Source organism: Apostichopus japonicus, chromosome 23, assembly GCF_037975245.1.
Source record: "Apostichopus japonicus isolate 1M-3 chromosome 23, ASM3797524v1, whole genome shotgun sequence".
Taxonomy (NCBI): domain Eukaryota; kingdom Metazoa; phylum Echinodermata; class Holothuroidea; order Aspidochirotida; family Stichopodidae; genus Apostichopus; species Apostichopus japonicus.
In genome coordinates this window covers 15,702,577-15,726,263 of record NC_092583.1, presented here as the reverse complement: position 1 = coordinate 15,726,263, position 23,687 = coordinate 15,702,577, and the positions used below count along the sequence as shown (strand labels likewise).

Here is a 23,687-nt window from a genome sequence, read left to right as displayed (position 1 = left end):
TATTGGCAAAACCTTTCGAATAGTCTGTTTAATCCAGTCAATGATCATTATGCATTGGATTGTGTGTTTCGTATTTTCTGTTTGTAAGTCCTCCTCTGTATCATCTGGTCATAAATGTAACATAGGTTAAGAAATTTTAACTGATTAATGGGTACTCTCTCCTTTACAAGTATAACTGATAAAGCAATGTGAAATCGGATGGTACTTTGCATACCTAAGTGGAAGCTCAAGTCATTTGGTCAACGATCATTTTCTAAATGCCGTTCCTACTCTTTGGAACTCACTTCCACTGCGCATTAAGTCGGCACTCAACGTTAACATTTTCAAAAACAGACTCAAAACTTATCTATTTTTGACTGCCTTCCCTGAGCACTAGCATTGGTTTTCCTCTGGATATTGGCGCTATATAAATTTGCATTTATTATTATTATTATTATTCATAGCAAAACCAAAAGGATGCAGTGGATACTAACCTCTGTAGTAAAGACACGAATGTGGTAGTGTTTGTCCTTAGCGTCCTGATCTGGAAGCTCCAGTATAAAAGCAAACGATCTTCCGTCTTCCGAAAACACAGGGGGGTTCCTCTGCAGCAAAAGAAACAGAACAAAGAAATATTTAGGGAAAAACAAACCTTGAAAAAGTTACTGGAAACCCAAGCAAATTTGAGTAAGCACTATTCAAGGTCATCTGATTTTATCTTCTTTTTCACTACCTAATGTCATTGTTGATCGATTACTAACAAATAGCCCCGATGAGAATCCAAAAACTTTCCCAACATCAATCACATGATCGGTCTCTCCTATGTTTTCGTAGCAATTTATGTATCTTTAATTTCTTACGATAAAACATAGGTCATTGTTTATATGGAACTACTCCAGCTATGATTGTAAAAAATTGCAAAAACAGTTTAAAGCAGGTGCAGGTTTGGAATTCCAGTCTCAAACTATAATTTTTCCAGGCCGGTAAATCACTTCTTTTCATTGCCACGATTTCCCTACACTTTCCATGACCTATCATGAGGACTGTTGAATGAAATGATGGGACAGCTTAAAATGTCATCATAATTTTCCCCAAAAGCAATTGCTAACAATTGTTCACAAATTATTCTCAAACATTCAGACAGGTTTTAAATCATACATATCTTGTTGATAGAAAGTGCCTTTTTGGTTTGAGGACATAATAAGGATAGTAAATAAGGACATAAATGAGGACATCAATAAAAATTCCTTTGCTCTTTTTGTCAAATGTTTCCTATTTTTTCTCCCCCACCCCCCTCCCCCACACCCCCTCCCAGTCAGTCATATTTTCTGTTGTCAATTTTTTGTTAATAGATTAATTTACTACTTTCATGTTATGTACCTGTGTACCTGTTGCAACTTCTCTTGCCATATATTCCAACTTGCACACTTCATTCGTCCAACAAACTGTATTTAACTGTTCCTAAACCACGGTTGAAGACCTATGGTTACAGAAGCTTCGAATACTCTGGCTCTTATCTCTGGAACAAGTTACCAGATCACATTTGAACATGCTCTAAACTTTCTACATTCAAAAGTCTACTTAAGACCCCATCTTTTCACTTGTTCTTTTGTAAATTAATCTGCTTCCTTTGTAAAGCGCCTTGAGCAGTGACTTTTGTCTACTGATTTGGCGCTATATAAGTCTCATTTATTATTATTATTATTATGTTAATACAACATACCACAACCACCCAGCCATCTTTTGATTCTTCTGAAATGCTTTTCCTGCATGTACCACTGTTTACATTGCAGATAGAGACCACAGCGTAGTCCTGAGTCCTGTTCAACCATGTCACGGAAAGATTGTCGCGATCCATCCACACCACATACTTGTAGAAGTGGTCTCTGCAAGGAGGAGGAGGTAGGGGCGTAATAGATAAGAAGAGAGGAATTAATTAATGGGCTGCTGTGAGAGGCACATGAAAATTGAATTAAAGAGAGATGTATATTTGTTCTGAATCACACTTTATAGCAACTTGTGCTTGGGTTGTTGGAAATGATCAAACTTACAAATTAACAAATATTAAAAAGTCATGGCAGTAATCAATATATAATAATAATAATCAGCAGATCCTGAATTCAAGACAGGAAACTTTATGATATACAGCAGCAGATACATGAAACTGTATGTTCAGCAGTACAACTGCTCAATTAGAAAATACCCCAAAAATGATGTGGTGTATTGTGGAACCTTTATAATAGTTATCATAATTGTTGCAAAATTTATGTGTACAACTTGTACTTGTGAATGTATGTATTCCTTGCATGTGATGGAGATTGTATTACTACATGATAGTCCATGGAAATATTCCTGCCATTTGATTATCTTGTCAAAGTTGCCGAGCATCAAACATCCGCACTTCTTCACACAGTCATTATCCTCATATTCCCCCCATCGCCCCAACCCCACTCTTTCAACGGTTGAAACCAAGCCAACTGATCATTAAAGACTGTTAAAGACTGTTTCACTAGTTTCATGTCAAATTTAAATTTGTGATGATTCTCATCTGCTTCCTCCACTTTGAGGCTACAGATGCAACTGTAAGATTGAGTCTAGGAATCTATCAAAACTTCTTTCGTGTTGTCGGACAGGATATAAAACATAATGTTTGAAGGCATTGAAGACTTGCCCCAAACCGCGTGCCACGCTCTGAAAAGTTAACTTTCCGTTGCTTTCAAATGACGTTTTCTTCTTGTCGCTACAAAATGCAGACAGTAATGAAACGAGATACCTTGTTATCTTTTACCTAGACCTGAGATGTCCAAGCTGCTATGTACACTGTGTTGTGGGTATTGACTAGCTGTATTTATTGAATCTTCACTAGTGTCTAATTAATGATGGTAGCAAGCTGTGTGTGCATTTTCTGGGATCGATGGTGGTGTCTAACACTTCTGTTACACCTCATTCGAAACTAGGTCAGATTACGTATGAGACATTTCTGTGTGCACGAGTCTTCACACCCTTTAATAGTATAAAAATAAAAAAAAATATTGAGTTGACATACACGTCAGCCAGAGGTTCCGGTGCTGTTAGGTCGACTGTTCGGTCTCCATTTTCTACATCCACGACATGGAGGGTGACCTTAGGGAATTTCCCTCCAGGTTTGGGATAAGGGAAATACTCCAACTGTAAGGGGAATATGAATTACTATTATTAAATACTGAATCAAGAAACTTTGGTAGAGTGCAGAAGCAAACAATACTTGGTTACTTTATTTATTATTATTATTATTTATTATTACTTTATTTATTATCTTCGAGGTGAAACCAGAAGCTCTCTATAGAAGAGAAGTGTGGAACGGCAAGATAAATTTCTTTTAAAAAGCGGCCGAGTCACAAAAGTGTTGCATTTGTGGTGTCAGAAATGATGGACATGACAAAAGTAAAAGTACTTGCTTGCTCAATTTTTTTTGGGTGTGTTATGTATATCATTTGGCCTGTACACAAGTGGGAGATTTTTGAGAAAAGAGAATAATCCCCTCCCTCTCCCTCCCCTCACCCACCGCCTAGAGTAAAATATACAATCATATTGTAACTTGCCTTAGGATTTGCCAGATGGTCATAGTAAGACACCCAGGACGTTTCCACATCGGTATCGTCAAACTTTGCGTAGACAAACCGCCCTCCTTCACCGAACCAGTAGATGGCATGGTCTGATCCAAGAGTCTTGTCTAAAGAGGGCGAAGTAATTAATATATTAAGAAACACATGGAAAAATCAGATTTGATTGTGATACAAGAGGGTTTTGACTGTGTGTTAGTACAGTTGAAGATTGTCCCTGAAACAATCAGATGTGAAGTTAATTCAGTCAGTAAAAAAAACTGGTATCATCACAAAATATAATGTGACTAAGAATACTATTGTCAACCCACCGCCCTCGCCCCCACCTTCCACCCCAACCCAATTTTAGCTCTTCATTGTCATTCATTTATCTAATTTAAGCATTGTTCTTCCACTAAAACTCCCCTTCCCCCTCCCTTCCACCCCTCAAAGACTAACCTAAGACGTAATGGCCAAAATAAATACACATTGAAGCACCACTCATAACATTACCACATGGAATTAGTCCGATGTACTAACATGTTCATTATCATCTGATATCCATATATTAGGGGGGGGTGGGGGAGTAAGTCACATGTAGACAATTAGCCAATAAAATTCATCCTTGCTGGTATTCTTGGGGTATCATTCAGGGTCATCTGGTGAACAATCATTGTTTTACTATATGAGTTCACACACATGTGTTTTGTTTTAATTATTGCTGTGTATGGTTGCTGTATATAAATAGCTGACATGGAAGCTCAAAGATACTCCAGCTTCCATTTCTGTTAGCTCCTCTCTGTTCATTTACTCATTTACTCTTCTATTTTACAATACCCGCTATTTTGTACTTCTTGGTGTTAATATACATTCAATAACAACATTCAAGGAAACCGTATTCTGCTCTAGTTGTTGTTTTTACATATCCCTAGTCATAACGTCCCTAGTGACTATACATAGTTACTTTACCTGCAAAAGCTACGTCGGGGACACCATTGTTGATATTAACGTATCCCCTGTCATAACGTCCCAGTTACTATACATAGTTATCACTTTACCTGAAAATGCAACGTCTGGGACACCCTTGTTGTTTTTAACGTATCCCCTGTCATAACCTCCCAGTGACTATACATAGTTATCACTTTACCTGAAAATGCAACGTCGGGGACACCGTTGTATATCAGGTTTTCTTTGCCATCGAAGGTAATCTGCCTTGAAGAGCCTTTGATGTCCTCCATGTAGTAGATGTTGCCCTCATATACAAAGATCTGTGAAAAGTGAAGAAGGAAAAGGTTAGTAGTTCAAAAGGATCATTCCTTGACTCCTGTGCGCACGCAGATGGTGATGGTGGTGGTGATGGTGGTGGTGGTGGTGATGGTGATGATGATGGTGATGGTGATGATGATGATGATTAAACTGATGTTTTTGGAGGCAAATACATGGTTCCCACACTTTGATCCAATTAGATTGCAGCCCTAAGACCAACCCGAAATCTTACAGTTTACTTGCACGGAAAATGGTTCACGGTAAAATTCTAACCTATCCTAACCCATTTTTGTTAATTTTCGTGATAGGGGGAACTCTCAAAGAGTCGTGAACCCCATAAACATGACATCTTGTAGCCTTGTATCTTTTCACCACAGTTTGATTTATGCTGTTAACTGTGTTTCCCTAAATAAATCTTGCTTGTGTAGCTGGTCATATCATACAAGATTAAGGGTTCAAAGGAGGCCTTTTGTTACCCCTCAGTTCCAGATTAAACTTCAAAATTCAAGGACAATGGATATATACTCACATTTTTAAATATTTTCTTACCATATCACATAGGTCTATTACATAAGCAGCTACCATCAAAGAAAAAGTGAAATATACTGACCAATGATAGGCAGCTTAGCACAGGCATAGGGAAGTATAATAGCAATACTGACCAATGCTATGCAGCTTTAACACAGGCCTAGTCAAGTATAACAGCAATACTAACCAATGCTATGCATCTTTAACACAGGCCTAGTCAAGTATAAGGATAATACTTACCAGAGACGCCTGCGACTTAGTTGGAGACCAGCTGGCATATCTGAGACGGGTTTCCTCATCCGTGACATTTTCAGGTTTTAAAGTTGGAAGTAGTTTTCTGTTGATATGAAAGAAGAATAGGCAATTTCAGAGAAGACCATAAAATCATTAGAAAGTCTTAATATTAAAAAATCTTACATTAAAAAAATAAAAAAATATGAGTCAAAATCTTAAAATTTGAAGACAATGCCTATGATACATGGATACGCAGACAGTACATTAAAAATCAGCTCATCACATGGTACACCAGAGCCAATGGGAAACCAGACAACCATGTTTACCACCAGAAGCTACATTTTTTGATGGTTCATGACAGACGCGAAAGTCTTCAACTTCAGCTGGGAATGACTTGAAACTTTTATGCAAAATTTCAGGATTTTCTATGTGTTAATATTCAAAGGAGTGAATTCTGGCACCGACCACTGGCTATCATAGATTATTACCAATGAACACAGAATCCTCCAGCTGATATTATTATCCTCCTTGAAATTCAAGAAATAGATCAAAGAAAACTTGATTGGATGATTAAATATTGAAAGGAACGTGATGGCTGACGTCAAATCAATGCAGATCAACACGAGGAAATGACAGCCTTGTCACCCATGCGAGGAGTAAAACAAGGCCAGGGATGTATTCGGCCTTCCTTGGATCTCTTGTAATCAAACCCTTGACTGGATCTCTGTTTTACTATAGCTTGGAATATATATGGGAATGAAAACACTAGTGACAAATTTCAATTCTGACTTCTTTCTTCTTTTTTTTTACCTTTAAGATGACCTTAAATAGAAAATTTCTAGCTTGAATGTTGTCTACAGGAGGGATCGATAACAATATACTGTACTAAGGAACAAATGACTCAAGGAAGGAACACATAGTATTTATGTGAAACGCCTGCATATGCATTTGTTTTGGTTAAGTACATACTGAATATCTTCATGTGTAAACAAAATAATGAGATGAAACTGTGTATTAACAGTCTTTATTGCTGATGTCTTCTTGTCACATCACGCCATCATAACATGACTCATTCATGTCATGATGTCATTACTCATTTTATGAAGCATTCTGTGTCATGATACTATCACATAGTGATGCATTCATGCCTTTTAATATGTCATGATGTCACTAGATCACAATGACTTCATGTATATCTCATGTCACGTCATGTCGCCATCATGTCACAATAGCATCATGATGTGATGCCATAACAGCACAATACCTTCACATCATAATTTTATCATCATGTAGTCACAAAAGCATCATTACATGATGCCATCATGTGGCAATACTATCACATCAACATGCCATCATGTCACAATACTATCACATCATGATGCCATTATGTCACAATACCGTCACATCATGATGCTATCTTGTCACAATATAATTGTGTCATGAAGACTTCCCACGACGACGCTGCAAGACCAAGAATACTTTCGAATCACGTGACTTACTGTTCATCGACGTCATAAATCTTGTATATTGCTGAATAACTCTGCCCGTATTCGTGGACTTTATGGCAGATGAGTAAGATATACTTTACGTCAGGGCTGACAGAAAAGTCTGATGCACCTTCCACATTCTGCAAAAAAGAGCAAAAACAGACAACAAATTTGGAATCACAGTTCATTCTGTCAGTGAAGTTGAATCTCTGCCAGTATCTTAACACCTCCCAATATGTATATTCAATTTCTGTAAAGAAAAGCTATTTAAAGAAATAATATTGTATTAAAATAACCCAATGAAGCCTTTTACTCATGCACGCTTTTACAATAAAATACCCCATTCCCCTTTTCCCCACCTGAGCACATCATCAGGATAAAAGATTTAAAAAAATCATAATAATTTCACTAGCTTCTTTCAATTTTACTCATGGAAATGTTATCTTAGATGAAACATACCCATGTCCTATTGTCTAGGAGAACTATTTCGGAATTATTCTTCAGAACATCTCGCTTGACGAGGTTATTTTCTTCATTCCTGGAGACGTAAACTGATTCTGCAAGAAAGAAAAATAAAAAATATATGAAGATGAAAAAAAATTCTTTCTTCCGACTAAATCAAGTAACAAAATTCATTAAATTGTTTCTAAAAAATATGAAACTCAAATGATGTACAATCCAAAATATTCTAAAACTTGCCGTCTGAGAACTAAATGATAAAAACACTTTACTGATGATAGAGAAATTCAGTAACCTTGCTCAGAAAATGCCAATTTATGAAAGTATTGTGAACATGGAGACTAATGAAAACAACCAAATTCAGTTTCCATAAATGTCTCCAGAATACAATGTTAAGCAACAGACTTTTCAAACATTGTTATCATGCTAGCAAGTATCCTCCTATCTTATAGCTGCATGAGTTGGTACATTATGCATTTGATACAGCTAGGGCTGGCAAAATCCACCACAATATGGCCCCAAATTCTATCTCTCTCTGGATTTCCGATCAAGGTTCATTTCCTAGCCCAGGGGAGGGGAGGGGAGGGGGAGAGGAGGGGAGAGGAGAGGAGAGGAGAGGAGAGGAGAGGAGAGGAGAGGAGAGGAGAGGAGAGGAGAGGAGAGGAGAGGAGAGGAGAGGAGAGGAGAGGAGAGGAGAGGAGAGGAGAGGAGAGGAGAGGAGAGGAGAGGAGAGGAGAGGAGAGGAGAGGAGAGGAGAGGAGAGGAGAGGAGAGGAGAGGAGAGGAGAGGAGAGGAGAGGAGAGGAGAGGAGAGGAGAGGAGAGGAGAGGAGAGGAGAGGAGAGGAGAGGAGAGGAGAGGAGAGGAGAGGAGAGGAGAGGAGAGGAGAGGAGAGGAGAGGAGAGGAGAGGAGAGGAGAGGAGAGGAGAGGAGAGGAGAGGAGAGGAGAGGAGAGGAGAGGAGAGGAGAGGAGAGGAGAGGAGAGGAGAGGAGAGGAGAGGAGAGGAGAGGAGAGGAGAGGAGAGGAGAGGAGAGGAGAGGAGAGGAGAGGAGAGGAGAGGAGAGGAGAGGAGAGGAGAGGAGAGGAGAGGAGAGGAGAGGAGAGGAGAGGAGAGGAGAGGAGAGGAGAGGAGAGGAGAGGAGAGGAGAGGAGAGGAGAGGAGAGGAGAGGAGAGGAGAGGAGAGGAGAGGAGAGGAGAGGAGAGGAGAGGAGGAAAGAAAGACCTGTCTCCTTTATTTCTAGGATGAATCATCTTTCCATTTCTCTCTCCCTCGCCAAGAGATGGACTCCTCCTCCTCTCTGCTCCAACCACCCGCAGTCTCTCTACTTATTCTGAAACGGTTGAAAGGATGTTTTGCACTTTGCGTTGGATTTGTTACGATCTAATGTACCGATGGTCCACAAACCTTCGGACGTGACCCACTCTTTGGGTAAGGAAAACTTTTTGATAGGTCACAAGATTTTCCCACACATTTTGAAAGTCATTTTCAGTTTTCTTTTGAGCTTGCCGTTAGAGATCGATTAGGTCATGTTTGTTTACATTAAGGTCCATGGTCCAAATTTCTGTACTGCTTTAAATGGTTGCAATATCTCGGGAACTAAGAACAACGAGATGGCTTTGTTCAACCTAAGGAATCACACTTAGAAGGCAAACACAACATTGAAAATATCAAACAATAACATCTTGTAAGCTTCTAAAATTTAAGCAGTATTAAGGGCCTTATTTGATTTCAAGAATCATTCTATAAATGCATACAAAACTTTGATGACACCAAACCAAAACATATTCTAATAATTCTAAGATTCACAGAAAATCACAGCAGAACATAACAGAGATTTTTTTATCTAAAAGGACCTTGTGACCATTAAATACAAAACTGAGTGTTCTTTTGCAAGCATTTTACAACCATCAGACATCTTACACAAAATTTAATATACTTATTCTTCATTCCAGACTGTCATATATTATTTAAAAACTAATAGGAAAGGAAACCTCCCATACTGCTTTAAAATATTAACGTTTTTCCACTCGCAATATATTAAGGGGGAAAAAAGCCTTTTGTGCAGGCTTAGGCCGTTCTTCACAAAGTTTAGAGACGTCTAATCAATAAAAAGTCATTAGAGTTAGCGTAGGTCTGTGTGTGCTATGAGCGTAACCGTTGTGTGTCCTACCGAGCGCATGTAAAAGATGTTTTCTTAATAGTTGGATGCTTCATATGCCATTCAAACATTTTCCAGTCTAAACTGAGCAAAAATCCTTTCAAACTTTTTTCCCAAAAAGAAAATGAACGTTTGCCATCTTTTGGCAAGGGTATATCTTATAGTTTAAGCTGTAACGCTAAGTTTACTAATATTAATTGATCAAATGTTTGATGTTGACAAACTTTAACGTTCAATAAGATGATGAAAATTTGAGATGTGAAAAATATAACTACTCATCTACCACACAAACCTGTGGCGGTAATTCATGAAGGCCTGACATTTGAATCCTACAAGAATCATCTTAAGATGTTTTAACATCCCTGTTAATTCCTTTGTTATCACCGACTATGGTCCAAACACTGTGCCTTAATTCTTTTATAAACTAACTTTTATAAACACAGAATGTAGAATTCAACTCTGCAGAAAAGCAGAGTGCAAAATATGCAAAGACAGGTAAGGATAAGGTTGCAAAACTCTGAAATGCACATCACTCCTTCAGAAAAGCAAACAAAACATAACAGAACTTTAAGAAATGCTATCTTGCACTGTTATCTGCATTTATATCCAATGAAAGAGCCGAAAAACAATTTGAAAACCAATTTATTGCGAGCAAAAAATATGCCGGCCTTCAGCATAGCGATTGCTTCACATCTGGCAAACATAACAGATTGCAGTTTTAACTCATTAGAAGAAATCAAATTTTGAACAACATTCCACCCTCAAAAACGGGAAACAAGAAAAACAACAACAGGCTTTTCCCTTGAAATTACGGTCTTATTGCTGTTAGTTATCTGTGTATGTTTCTTCATGATTCAAACACCATGCGGTAAAATACTTTCATTTGTGGAGAGATTGGCGAGTGACCAAGGACTGGCAAAGTGCCAAATATATGCAAAAGTGTACTACGTACCATCTAGCCAATGATAATGGAACAAGTTTTCTTTCATCGAACTTTCAAAGACATCCTCGAATTCAAACTTCGGTACCAGATGTCTCCCTGTGTCTACAATCGGAGAAAATCATAAATGAAATTAAAACACATGTCAAGAAAATGGCTAAATGATTTATTTTCTATAAATATGGATTTTTAAACTTGCATTTCAATTACAGTAGATACAAGCTCAAAAGGCAAAAAATAGTGCTTTAATTGTGTGCAGACATGTAAGTGAGCAGTATACTTAACTCTGGTTATAGTTGACATTGTACACAAGGTTCTTTCTTACCAACTGACATACTTGATTCCACAAAATTTAGTTTTATTATACAGCACAGTTATAATGTTTAAAATCTTAATGCCTTGTTTACAAATTTAATCTTCAACAGTTTACATCTGGATGAATTGCAATAAGGTTTTTTCTTCTCTTGCAGTTTAATCTTTCAAACCAACTGTGCAAATTACTCCTAATACTAAGCACTGTGTAGTCCTAATTTCAGACTCTCCCCACCCCCATTTTGAAAATGTTGTACTTCTTTACAAGATAAATTAGCTATATTCTGCCAATTTTTCTTTCATGCAAAAATGTGTTTTTTTTTATTGAAAATCTAAGAAAATCACTTCCATCTTGCTGCCGATAGAAGTATGTGTCCTATCGTGAAAGAATATTACAGACGATGAGCCTAATAATTCCATAATCATTACCATTGGAGAAAAATCCATAATGTAACTTGGCCGTTAATGATATTTACAAGAAGGCCTCTTTGAAAAGCTAATAAGTGTGGTTTTATTGTCTTTTCAAAATTTTCTAACCTTCCCTAAGGCCCCCCCAAAAAAGAATATAAAAAAGGTGAGATATGAAAATGGATGAAGGTTTCAAAACTAAGGGATACATTGGAAGTGAGACTGCCTTTATAGTTTTAATCGTCATTTTCTGATCAATAGAACATCATAACTACAACAGAACTGATATATTGATCTATTGACTGAAACCCAGTTTTTATCACATATTCATGTTTCTAATTTAAGTCACATGATTTTGCTTAATTCTGTCTTTTCAAGATGGTGCTCTAATGAGCTGCTGTGAAGGCAAAGCTACTTTCCAGTAAATTTTGCCCAATTCTCCAATACAAACGAACCTTGTAATGCTGGTAGCTCTAGTCTCGTATAAACAAAATGAAGTTGGAGTGATAAAGTTTGAAAATTTCTGATTTGCTTGTCAAATGGATATTAAATACTTGTGAACATTTCCTCGGCATTGAAAGTTCAAATAAAATCACTAAATACTCAATTTGATGTTCATTTTTATATAAAGAAATTCTAGATCCATGTGACTTATCTACAGTTATAGTCTGCAGGCTTGGCAGAACTGCTGGAAACTACCAACCTATTTGCAAGCATCTATACTTTTGCACAAAAACCAGAAGAGAAAAACAAGAAAGAAAAAAATTTATGAAAAAACTTGGCTAGAGGAAACAAAAATGTTGGGAAACTAATTAATCTAATAATTCTGCAGATGTTATCTTTTTTTAAATGTCATATAATTAGCTGTCTCCAATAATTCTCATAGAATTTTTATGCTTTTTAGTCAAATCCTGCTAATCCTTCTGACTTTCAAAACGAGGAGGACGGGGATAGAAAAGCAATGCATCTATCTGACAGAGCAGTCAAGTTCCACTAAAATAAATATGGAAGCCAGGACTTAAAGGCAATACATAAAATTAACCACTGTGCATAAAGTCACTTCACATCTGTTGACTGAGGAAGCACAGATGCAAATTGCATATCAAGCTGTGAATTTTTTCGTTGGCAAAGCCAATGGCCTCTGGTTCATCAACCCTCGGACTGTGAATTTTTCGGTCGATTTAAAATGCAGATTGTCGAGAGAGCTAGGCCTCCCATGCTCAATCTATCATTCATAGGTTTATCATTAATGACTAGAATAGGCAGTTTACATACTGGGATGATAAAAACTGAGTTTAGGGTTCTAAACAGTCAAATTATAACTAAAATATGTTTTGAAAAACCATGGAAAAGTGTTTCTTACGATTAATGTTTGTACCTTATATATATATATATATATACATATATATCTATCTATATCGATAGATTTTTCATTACAGAGCTATTCTTCAACAAATTTATGGCTGATTCGAATCACGTTACTTTAATTTTCGAGCTTTGGTTCCTAACTTTGTAAGTTTAACCACGAAATTGCAGAGAAAGGCTTACGCCCCATTAAAAGTGGACAAATTTTCAAAAGTAGCTTTATTCCTTGGCAATAACAAACGACAGATATTTGCATAAATCCAAATCATCAATATACTGTAAATGCACTGCCTTCTAAACAAAAGTAACACAAAATCCAGAACAGACCATTAGTATTAAAAATATTCCATTACTGGCAAGATGGTTTTAAAGCCAGTATGTCTAATAATCTTATTGTGAAATATATTACTAGAAATCTTATAAAATCATATTCCTCTATAAACAGAAATTGATGGATTACATCTTAAAGAGAAAATTTCTTATTTCATACTAAATACTTATTTCATGCTGCTAAGAAGAAATTATGAGTAAGATATTTGTCAGATTTTCTTCTTTCCCTTTTCAGCTTTCTATATTTTGTTTTCCAGTTGACTGAATTATGCTTCTGGCAACAACTCCTTTATGAAGAGAAGCGGAATTATGGAATCATCGCCAAGGAAACCTTTGATGCATGTCTTATTTCCGATAGTTGGTTTTTTTCTTTTGAAAACTGAAGCTGCATGCAGTACGTGCCTGATCAGACAAATTTGAGTAAAACTGCACGAATACTGTTGTAATGATCTGGTGGTCTGAGGAAATGCTTGTTTGAACCATCCTGCGTTAATTAAAGTCTTCTTCAGGGAAATTCAATAAGCCACTTTTATTCAGTACTTCAGCTCAACCGACCAATTACTAGTACCAAGTACTGATAATTATACAGTGGAAGCTAGCACAGAGTTACATAGTAGAGTTAATTATGACTAGGTATATAATATTTGCCGCAAGATATAATAAAATAAGGCATAATATATGCCACAGATAAGAAAATATATACTTGGAGAGGCCAACATGGAAAGCTTTTATTATGACTTAATATCATAAAGTTAATCAAAGTAAACTTACATACTTTGAATGGATTAATTGAATATGAATTTTAAGGTACATCTCGATAAGGTTATACACAACATATGTAAACGACCTTGAAATAATTTTTTTTAATCCATCACACAATACAATCTGGTATTTTTTTGGTGCAAGATGGATAAAATTAGTTTATAATTATTAGGGTAAGAATATGATATCTATACTTCTAGTGCCTACGAAACTGACTTGATGTATGTTAATTGACTCATAATTTATGTGTATAGTTGAAGATCACAACAAAAGTAATCATCAAGTAAATAATTTTCTCTTACATGTGATGATGAGTTCATAAGAATGCTTTTGATTATAATACTGTATGTTCCTGGCAAAAGGTGATGTGTACAATGACAAAATCACAAGACTTTTATACGAATAAATTGCATATCACAATCAGATTGAAGACTTCTGGCATTCTCATTTATAGTGTGTTGGAACGGCATGAGGACAAATGTTTACATTCTGTATTATATACATATACTCATTACATGTCAATATCTTCTCATGGAATCATCAGAAATTTCTTGTCTAGTCAACTGATTAGAAATTTAATCAAGCACAGAGAATATAACAATTGTTATATATGATCTTACTCAACTAATCGTACCGTACAATGTAAAGTATTGTGCAACTGACTCATTGTGCTGATTTCATGTAGCCTAACATACTTAAAGCAATACTATATTGAGGCCTAGTTGTATCAATTAAACTAGGTTATGCACTGTGTAAATTATATACTGACAACAGACTTGAACTTTATAACATCTGAAGTACTTCATGATAACGTTGGAACGGATATCCTGGCAATAAGGATTTTAATATTTGCTAAAAGATGATCATCGTGACAAATTTGACACACCGAAGATAGATTGTGACAGATGAAGACAATTTCAAACACCAGGGGTACAAAGACCTATAGTCAAGAGGAATCGATGCATGAAGGAATAATTGCATAAACAGAGAAGAAGTTGGAAAATGTAATCATCTATGCAATAAGGGTGCAGACATAAGGTAAACCGTGTGGCTAAGTTACACAGAAAACTTTAACAAAACAAAGGGTCAATAATGCCAAATGTATCTATATGACAGAAAAAACAACTAAAATCTGCATATTCAGCAAGGGTCAGGGGTCATGCATTGAGAGTATGTGCTTCCAGAATATGCTGAAACATTGCTTTTAGACATTTTGTATAAATGTAAAGTGATTTATTTATCAACATTGATATGCAAACATCTGTAAAGTTCATTAATATCCAGTGATAGAAATTGCTAACTAAGAACTACAAAAATCGAACAATTATTAATTGTGAGTTGCACTTAACCTACACAGCAGTGTGTGCTCATTCCATGTATATAACCCAATCATCACCAACAATTACCAGAATACTATTACAGAGAATTAACATGTAGCAAAGCAAAATAAAGTGCTAACATATATGTCATCACTTTATATCCCATATGCCAAGAGGGCAAGAACTTGCAAGGGTGCATGAAACCAAGAAATAAGAAACTGCACTTGATAACCCAGGCTATACAACATCTGTTAGCTAGTCCATTTCTTTATTAATTAACAATCGTCAAACATGCATTACACATTTCTTCTGCCAGCTTTCTGTGTTTTGCATGGCTTGATATAAACACCCCCCCCAAATAAAAAGCACTAACACAACAAATTCTGCTTCAATGCTTTCGAGTACCCCCCCCCACAATATTCTGCTGCAATGCTTTCAGTAACCGCCCACTTTCCCATTTTGTAAATAATTCAACAAACTGTGAAGTAAAGGAAATACTGAACAGATGGGGAAGATATTTCTCAATGTATCTTTAGTTTTGCTTGAGCAACTACAAACCCTTACCAAATATCACTGATTACTGCATTGGCCTTTCATGTTTTTACTTATTCATCTACATATTTATATTATATATACACATATATGCATGCGGGGAGTTGTCAAAGTCTCAAAGATGACAGAATTTTGGCAATTATCCTCCAAAATTCAGCAGCTCTGTGCTAAGAATATCACTCACAGTTCTAGTATTCTGTAGATCACTTAATTATGACTTTTGTAGAAGAGTGGAAGAAACTAACCATTTCATATAATAATTTCCTTTGTTATTAAAGTAATTTGCTTTCCTGTAGCCAGAAGTATTACGAAGACTCCTTTCCAACAAGTTTACTCTGAAATTTGTCTAAGCTAACTGTTGCTAGGTTTTATCTGTTACTCTAATGCATGCAAATAGCATACCGCTCATTTTCATAATGACACATTAATATGGATGCTTCTTTGTAAAAGAGAAAAGTGGCCCATGAATCCATAGTGCTGTATTACTCATCCCAATAGCAAACATTAATTTCTAATTCCAATGGCTAGATATTGTTCCCTAATGGCATTGTGATTGCAAAATATATCCGCTAAGTGATCTATGTGTTTCATATGTGAATAGATGGCCCAAGAAACCTTTTCCAACTATTGCATGGTGCCAACAAATTAATGTCAGCAGCAATAAAGGTGTTATTGAGGGTTCTTGGCTTAATTGTAAGGAATTTGTCAATCTGTTAGTGCGTGCAATTTGTTGATGTGTTACTTATCTTGTCAAACATTGAAAATGACTGCTGCAGCGATAGGGACAAATTTCCTCAAATATCAGCTAGAATGTCTAATAACCCTTCGCTGATAATGCGCAAGTCACTTTGCGACGAAGCTCTTTGCTGTCGTCAAAAACTCTTCCCTCACTACTTGAAAACGTCTAATAACATTTTTCAACATCTGGAAATGTCTCCAAGGATAAGAAATTCTAGAAAAGAATTTTTGTCATATTAAGTTTTAGCTTTTAGCAGAAATCTTGCTCGCAAACAAATTGCCTTTTTAAAGTGGCTTAGGCAATGGCAGCAATTGCCGCATAGCTTCATGTTCTTTCTGCATTATGCAGTTGCGTGCATAAAATCTATTTCTAACGTGAAAATTGCTTCAAAATTTGTCTGATACCTTTTTGAGAAAGTTTGGATATATGAATGCAAAACCTTTTTCCTAGCAACTTTCAGCATTGTGAACTGGCAACCTGGGTCAACTTAAGTTACAAGGTTGTTGTACAGTAGGTGAATCTAATAAGGGCATTAACATAAACTCTAAAAACAATGAGCGCATTCTTCATGTGCATTAATGAATATATCTTAATGTAAAATTTAATGAAGCAATGAACCACAGAACCTCAACCCAGCAAATATACCACTAATTACAGCAAAAAAATGCCCAGCAAGCTATTAAGCTCTAAAATACAATAAAAAATATAAAAAATCTCTGCATGGTCGTAATAAATGAGGCATGTTTAGCCAGAAGTTCTGAGCTGGAAGGTTAACCGACAATGTAATGGAAGGGCACCAACAATGTACAGAGAGGCATCAATAATTTAAACAAGGGGGCACAATAATTGTTTCATGTAACTTGTGAAGTTTTTGTACATATGAAGGGGCATGGGCATAGGGCATAGTAAACCCTGTATGCCAGCCTGGCTATAGGTGCATGTAAATGTTTTATTGTAACATCTGATGATTCTGTCTTTATCTTTGTTGCTCATCACAGTGTTGTCATATCCATCTTCTTAGAGCCTTAAACTGAGAAAAAAAGGTGTCACATGCAATTAATTACATTTTTTATTTTTAACTTTAATGAAAGCCACCTTTTCTGTGAAATGTAAACTTTGTTGATTGCTTGGTGAGTTTTGTTAGTATATAACAAAATGTCAGGTAGTTTTGCTCAAATGAATCATAGTTGGTCCCATATGTGTTTGCAAAGCTGAAAATATAATATTAGCAGCTTGTGTTTCCTTGTGATGAAGCATCGAAGCTCCTTTAATACTTTCAGCTATTACCGCTGGTTTGGGTATAATGCTTTTATAACACATGATCGAGTTCCCTTTGGGACTGATCTTTGCTGTATGTGTGATGTTCCCACATTTGAGATATTATAAACCAGTTGATGGAAATGAGAGTTAATGCCGGGACATGTTAGTGTACTCTGGTACCCGCAGCATAGCGAAAACGGGGAAAAAATGCAAAAATATACCCTATCATGAATGAATCATGACATTTTGACTGATTCTACGGTGGGACTCGTTGTTCGATGGGGCCTGGGAGTTGGAACTGGAACAGGGTTCTTTAAAACCCTACTTTTTATAACAATATGAAATCAAACAACTTTTGACCATTATAATTACAAATGAGGTGATACACATATCTCTAGTGAATCTAATAAATGGAAACGGTCATGCTATCAACGAGGGACATACAAAACTTACAAGGAAAAAAAAAAGAGTCCTTTACTGGTTTCTATTCCAGAAAGTAATTGTTCCGACCAACCGCATATTTTCTCTTCCCCTCTCAAAGTGAGAAGGAAAATGTGGGCCGTAAAAAAAAGAAAAAAAGCATGGAGCAACACTTAAAACATGGACGCTAGCACAAAAAAATATATGTAATAAATAATAGTTGAAATTAATAGTGAAAAGAAAATCTTACATGGTGATGTACAAAGAATATGAAGCGAAGGACTCCTCACCTAGCATGCAAAGACCCAACTTAAACAGATATGTAAGATCAAAACTGGTGTATTGCTGTATGTATGTGTGGACATGAACCGTTTGCTGCAATTTGGGGGATGGGGAATGGGGAGGTCAGTAAGAAACATAAACATGTATTCAGTTGAAGAAACAAGCTAAATGTGACCAATCTTTCGTGTCTTGCAAAATTCATATATTAGTTTTAATAGTTTTATCAAATTGTTGTCAGAATTGAGGCGACTTCTGAGAAACTCGTTTTTTTTTTTTCCGGGGATGGTGATTGGCTGTAAATGCAGCAAACAGCATCTGTACATACATAATAAACAATGATATAGGTGATGATGACTCATGCATGCAAATTGTGACACTTAGTGACACTCGTGACACGTAGTGACACAACCTTTGTGTGTGAGTGTGTGTGTTACATTAAACCCTGCCGCCATTTTGCCCGACTTGTGATGACATGATTTTACAAAGTGATTTTATTTTTTGGTACGGGTATACGTCTCAATAGGATGGTAGTTATACTTACACCAGACACACAGGTAAGATGATGAATCATATTGCGTTCGCAAATAGTGATGTTACAAAGAAGAAAGAGATGAATATTCAATGTCAAAGTTATGAATATTTAATAGATGGAATATGATATCACAATACATACTATATAAATATATAGTACAGAGAAAGAATATTCTTAAAATATGCCAGAAAATAATCGACCCTGTGAATAAAAAAATAGTTGAAATAGAAAGCTGTTTTTTGAGAAACCTATTTTAAGAAGAAAGTACCAATGTTGTTATTACTATCTGTAAGACGTATACACACGCAAGACAGAGAGAGGGAGAATCAAGATAATTACTAGAAATTTCTTCGCCCTTGTTATAAATCAACTCTCCCCATGTTTGTTAATGAGTTTTTAACAAACTTTAACACACATGAAACTAAAGGTGACATTGAAAGACACCAACATCAGTCCTGGGTGTTATCCGATTCCAGAAATTAAAGTGATCGAGTGGGCAGGCCGAGCGCTAAGTTGGCGGCATAATCAACCGGATATGAGGGATGGGGAAGGATAGGGTGATATGTTGGTGAAGCAATTACTTCTGGGACACTTTTTTGAAGTCTTTGCAATTAAACTTGATGAAAGGTGGACTTTAAGGTATAGTGAGTCATTGTTACCTACAAGACAACACTATAACCCCCCCCACAACCCCCCCACACCTCCTCCTTCCCATACCAAAACCAATTTTTCAAGAATATTCTTATCAGTTTTAACAATGTTTTCAGCAGCAGGTCATATTCAGAACAAAAAGAATCTATCCCAATTATCCAAAATCCTACAAGTTCCTGAAAGTTATTAATCTAGTATTACATTCATATATTTTTTTCTTTACGATATCTGTGTTTCTGGGATGGAAGCTAGGCATGTATGCTCATTGCCTGTCAAAAATGCAGGCATTCCTTAGAAGATCATCCAACTTAATGCCTATAAACTAGATTCAAAATTCCAATAACTGCTGATTATTATTAAAATATTATTATTAACTCAAAAATATCAGACAAGTAACTTTATTGAAGTAAAGATAACTTTTCAGAAGTGACAACATGGCCGTTATCTTCACTATAGGATTTCATCTGCGACATGCTAGAATGGTATATATATGAGTTCTCCTTTCAAAATGTGTTAAAAAAAATTCCCATTTCACTTTTCTGCGAATTATTATGTAAAACCATATACATTATAGGTTCATGTGCAACAAAGAAAAAGGGAGAAAAAAGAGAAAATATTTATGGTTAATCGATTCTTGATAAAAGAGAGATTAAATATCGAGAAAATTAAATGAAATACTGACTCTCGGAGACGATGACGGCAACTGTGACGATCGTGGCACAGATGAGAATGATGACGATGATGGAGATGATCATACCACCCCAGTTTCTCGTCTCTTGGGTCCTCCCGACCAACTCCTGAGAGGAAAATACAAGAAAACAATGGCACATAAATAAGTGATTAACAACAAAAGAAAAAACAACATTATTTTTTGCCTTTTCAAAGAAAACTGGATTTTCTGCAGAAACGAACGAAAGGATTTATTAGGGGTTATGTCTGATATCTTTAACTGCTGATGTCTGCTTGAAAGAGAAAAGGAAGAAAGATATATGTATTTCTTCTCCCTACAACCCCAATCATTCCCCTCCACCTGCCCCCCCCCACCGTCCCCACACCTAATAATATATTAAACACAAAATTCCATACAATGACAGTACTCTTCAAACCCTCGTTCAAAATTGAATCGATTTAAAACAAGACGTTAAAGAGAGAAAAAAAAGAAGGAAGATGAGAAAACTTTTGACAGATTTGTTTTTGTAAAATGGAAGTTGTTTTTTTCTTACTCCTTCTGTCTCGTGTGGTACGTCATCAAGATTGTCTAAAGAGTTCATGGAAGCACTCTCGATCAAGGCCATTTTGATCAGAAACTTTCGCCAACTTCTCATCCCAAGAGGAAAAATAGTCAGTATGCAAATTTATCGAGCTTACAGAAACCTAAGCTCTGGATGATGACAGACCGCCAACCAATAAACAAAACACCAAACAAATTTGGGGAAGAAAGTTTCCCCCGAACCGAAATATATTGGATTCCCTTATTTGACTTAGTAAATTTCACGATGAGTGGGAAATTCCTTCGAGTTTGACGTTTGACATTTCAGGGATTAAATGTCTGAATGTCTTCGGCGTAATTATCCAAACCGTCCAGACCGCTGTATGATTTAATCAGAGAAGGTGCGTACAACGAGAGAGAGCACGACTAATGTGGACTGTATGCGATGAGTGTGTACACCTGTATAAAGACTTTCCAATACACCTGTACAATAGAAAAAATGTTTTCATTGAAGTCATCCATATGGATGTGAGGAATTGTTCAGGGTATGCAATTTACAGAGTGTGCCTTAGCTACAATTCCTTAATAATTCACAATTTACAAAAAAGTAAACTTTGAGCTTTCACAGATCTGCATGCTGGTGAAATGTCTCTTCTATTTCATCGTTACCAATATATGATTTCAATGTCAGAGAACAGACTACCAGTTACTTTTCATTAATTCCGTCATGGAACTTTTCAGTCGACTAATTAAAATAGGACAAAATGGGTGATTTGTTTCCGATATTGGTGACTAAATAGTGATGGAAGCTTCACATATGCACTGTATTGCACTTCTGTTGTGCTTTAAGAAGGATACATTAAAATATTTCACAAAATCCATCAAATAAAATCCCTCTTATCATATATCTTCAAATATTGACTATATACTAAACACTCATTGGCCACCAGACTAAAGTCTTAGTATGGCCTTTGACCGATACTCTCTTCGACGTCCATTTTAAAAACTGAACTCACTTGACTCTACCAACTACAATCACCGGTGATTTTTTTTTCCATTTTTTCCACGACAAAAAATTTACCGCAACATTTTCATGTTGTAATACAATCCTTGCAAAACTATATAAATATTAATTCTGCGATATATAGCTCCTGAAAGGATTAATTAATAAGCGCAAAGATGATGGAACAACACACGGCTGAAGGAATGATTTAACTGTTAGCTGCAACCTCAGAGTTATATATAAACTGTGTGAATCTACATATCTGCATGTAAATGATCTATGAAGGTATCGTAACACCAGTTCTAATTTAATTCATTTTCTATAAGCGGAGCAATCAACCATGCATATTGAGCATGGCAGCATAAAGTTAAAATAAGACAGTCCCTCCTAATTATGCAGGCTTAGATTCACTGTGGGAAGACATGTACTAGCTGCACACTACACAGACGTATGCATAAATAAAGATTTATATCAAAGTCTGGCGAAAGGGCAAATTAATGACGAGCAAAACAAATAATGATAAAAGATTCATGAAATGGAAAAATGGTATCATCTGATATAAGTTCAGTATATGCATGTATGCAGTTAGAGTCATTCCCCTGTATATAAATATATATTTATATACATATATATACATATATATATACGTATATAAATACGAGGACTGGCATATTTTGTAGAGCAATTTTATAGATTAAATATTGACAAAAACAATCTTATGCAAGTTTTAAATTACAGATTTGTAAGTTATTTGTACAGTAATACACAAAAGGTTAAAAGGGATGGAATGATACCATCACCTTTAGCAAAAAGAAATTTCTCAGAGGGGAGAAATAAACCTGCCCAGTCATTAGCTAACATTTTTGCACCCCTTCCCCCTCCCTCCCCCCCTCCCCCATCCCTCCCCTCCCTCCTCTATATGGAAGTCTGGTTTTAATTGGCTTCATGCCAGTTGGTAGTATTTATATAGTTAAAGTTGGTATCACAGGCAGAGTGTAGTGAAGTACGTTATACACTTGACATGCAACATGTACATATACAAGCAATCTACCTCTAGCCAGTATTTAATAGGTTAACTGACATAGCAACCATAATAGATGACTTCATTTATCATGATCGATGAACACACTTATAAATGCAACCTAGTTACCAGGAAGGGTGTTTCCGTGCTGTTAGGTACATTCGGTATATATATATATACATGTATTAGTGTTAAAGCATCTATTGTATGAGACTATGTGTCCGGCTATTGATATGGAATATTAATTGTACTGGTAATGAAGGGATTCAGGGTATGTTTACTGTATACATGTGGCACTGATATATAGTTAGATATATGTAGAGAGATATTTTATATGCTGTTACCAAGTATCATACATAGATAACAAAAGAGCTGGGGAAAGCCAGCATTTTGCATTAATTCTGATATTAGTTTTCATGTACGAGAGCTAGGAGTTGAACCCTTTAGCAATGCAATCCTTTTAGATCATAAAAAATGTCACTTTTGTTGCGAGAGAGAGAGAGATAGAATATTTGGATTTTCTGTTGCGTTTGTGTTAAAGACTTACGATGTAAAGGTGTGCACTGGATGACGAAATATATAATTTAAAAAAATGTGAAATAATTCATAATTTCTTCACTAATATTCAAATTTATGTGGCGATAAGAATCCAAGGGTCTTCCTTTGATTAGTTTTCACCAGTTGCCAGTAGAAAGAATGCACTTACATATTTCTGCCAAAAGACATTAAGCATAAATGCTAAAGTCAGTTCACAATAAAATATAAAATAAAAAATCATATGATTTTCTTAACTAATATATAAACACCCTATAACTGCTTATTATCAGTAAATATTACTTAAACTGCTCTCATAAGCCTCATGTAATTTTCATGTGTTGAAATTCAGGT

General features: G+C 36.0%; 1 protein-coding gene across 26 annotated transcripts in view; it reads right to left on the bottom strand.

Annotated features, from left to right (window-relative positions):
• Positions 1-23,687, bottom strand: part of LOC139964551 (prolyl endopeptidase FAP-like) — a 251,697-nt gene that overhangs the window by 13,999 nt on the left and 214,011 nt on the right. For 14 of the 26 annotated variants that reach the window (XM_071966206.1, XM_071966209.1, XM_071966216.1 and 11 more), the window contains 10 exons: positions 20,248-20,362; positions 10,646-10,738; positions 7,535-7,632; positions 7,088-7,215; positions 5,595-5,691; positions 4,708-4,828; positions 3,561-3,691; positions 3,026-3,147; positions 1,703-1,865; positions 474-584 (listed from right to left, as the gene is read on the bottom strand). In XM_071966206.1, coding sequence (XP_071822307.1) covers positions 474-584; positions 1,703-1,865; positions 3,026-3,147; positions 3,561-3,691; positions 4,708-4,828; positions 5,595-5,691; positions 7,088-7,215; positions 7,535-7,632; positions 10,646-10,738; positions 20,248-20,362 — 1,179 coding nt within the window. Of the gene's footprint in view, positions 1-473; positions 585-1,702; positions 1,866-3,025; positions 3,148-3,560; positions 3,692-4,707; positions 4,829-5,594; positions 5,692-7,087; positions 7,216-7,534; positions 7,633-10,645; positions 10,739-20,247; positions 20,363-20,788; positions 21,829-23,687 lie in introns of those variants that run through there. The other 12 variants (XM_071966207.1, XM_071966218.1, XM_071966204.1 and 9 more) reach the window with 3 other exon arrangements.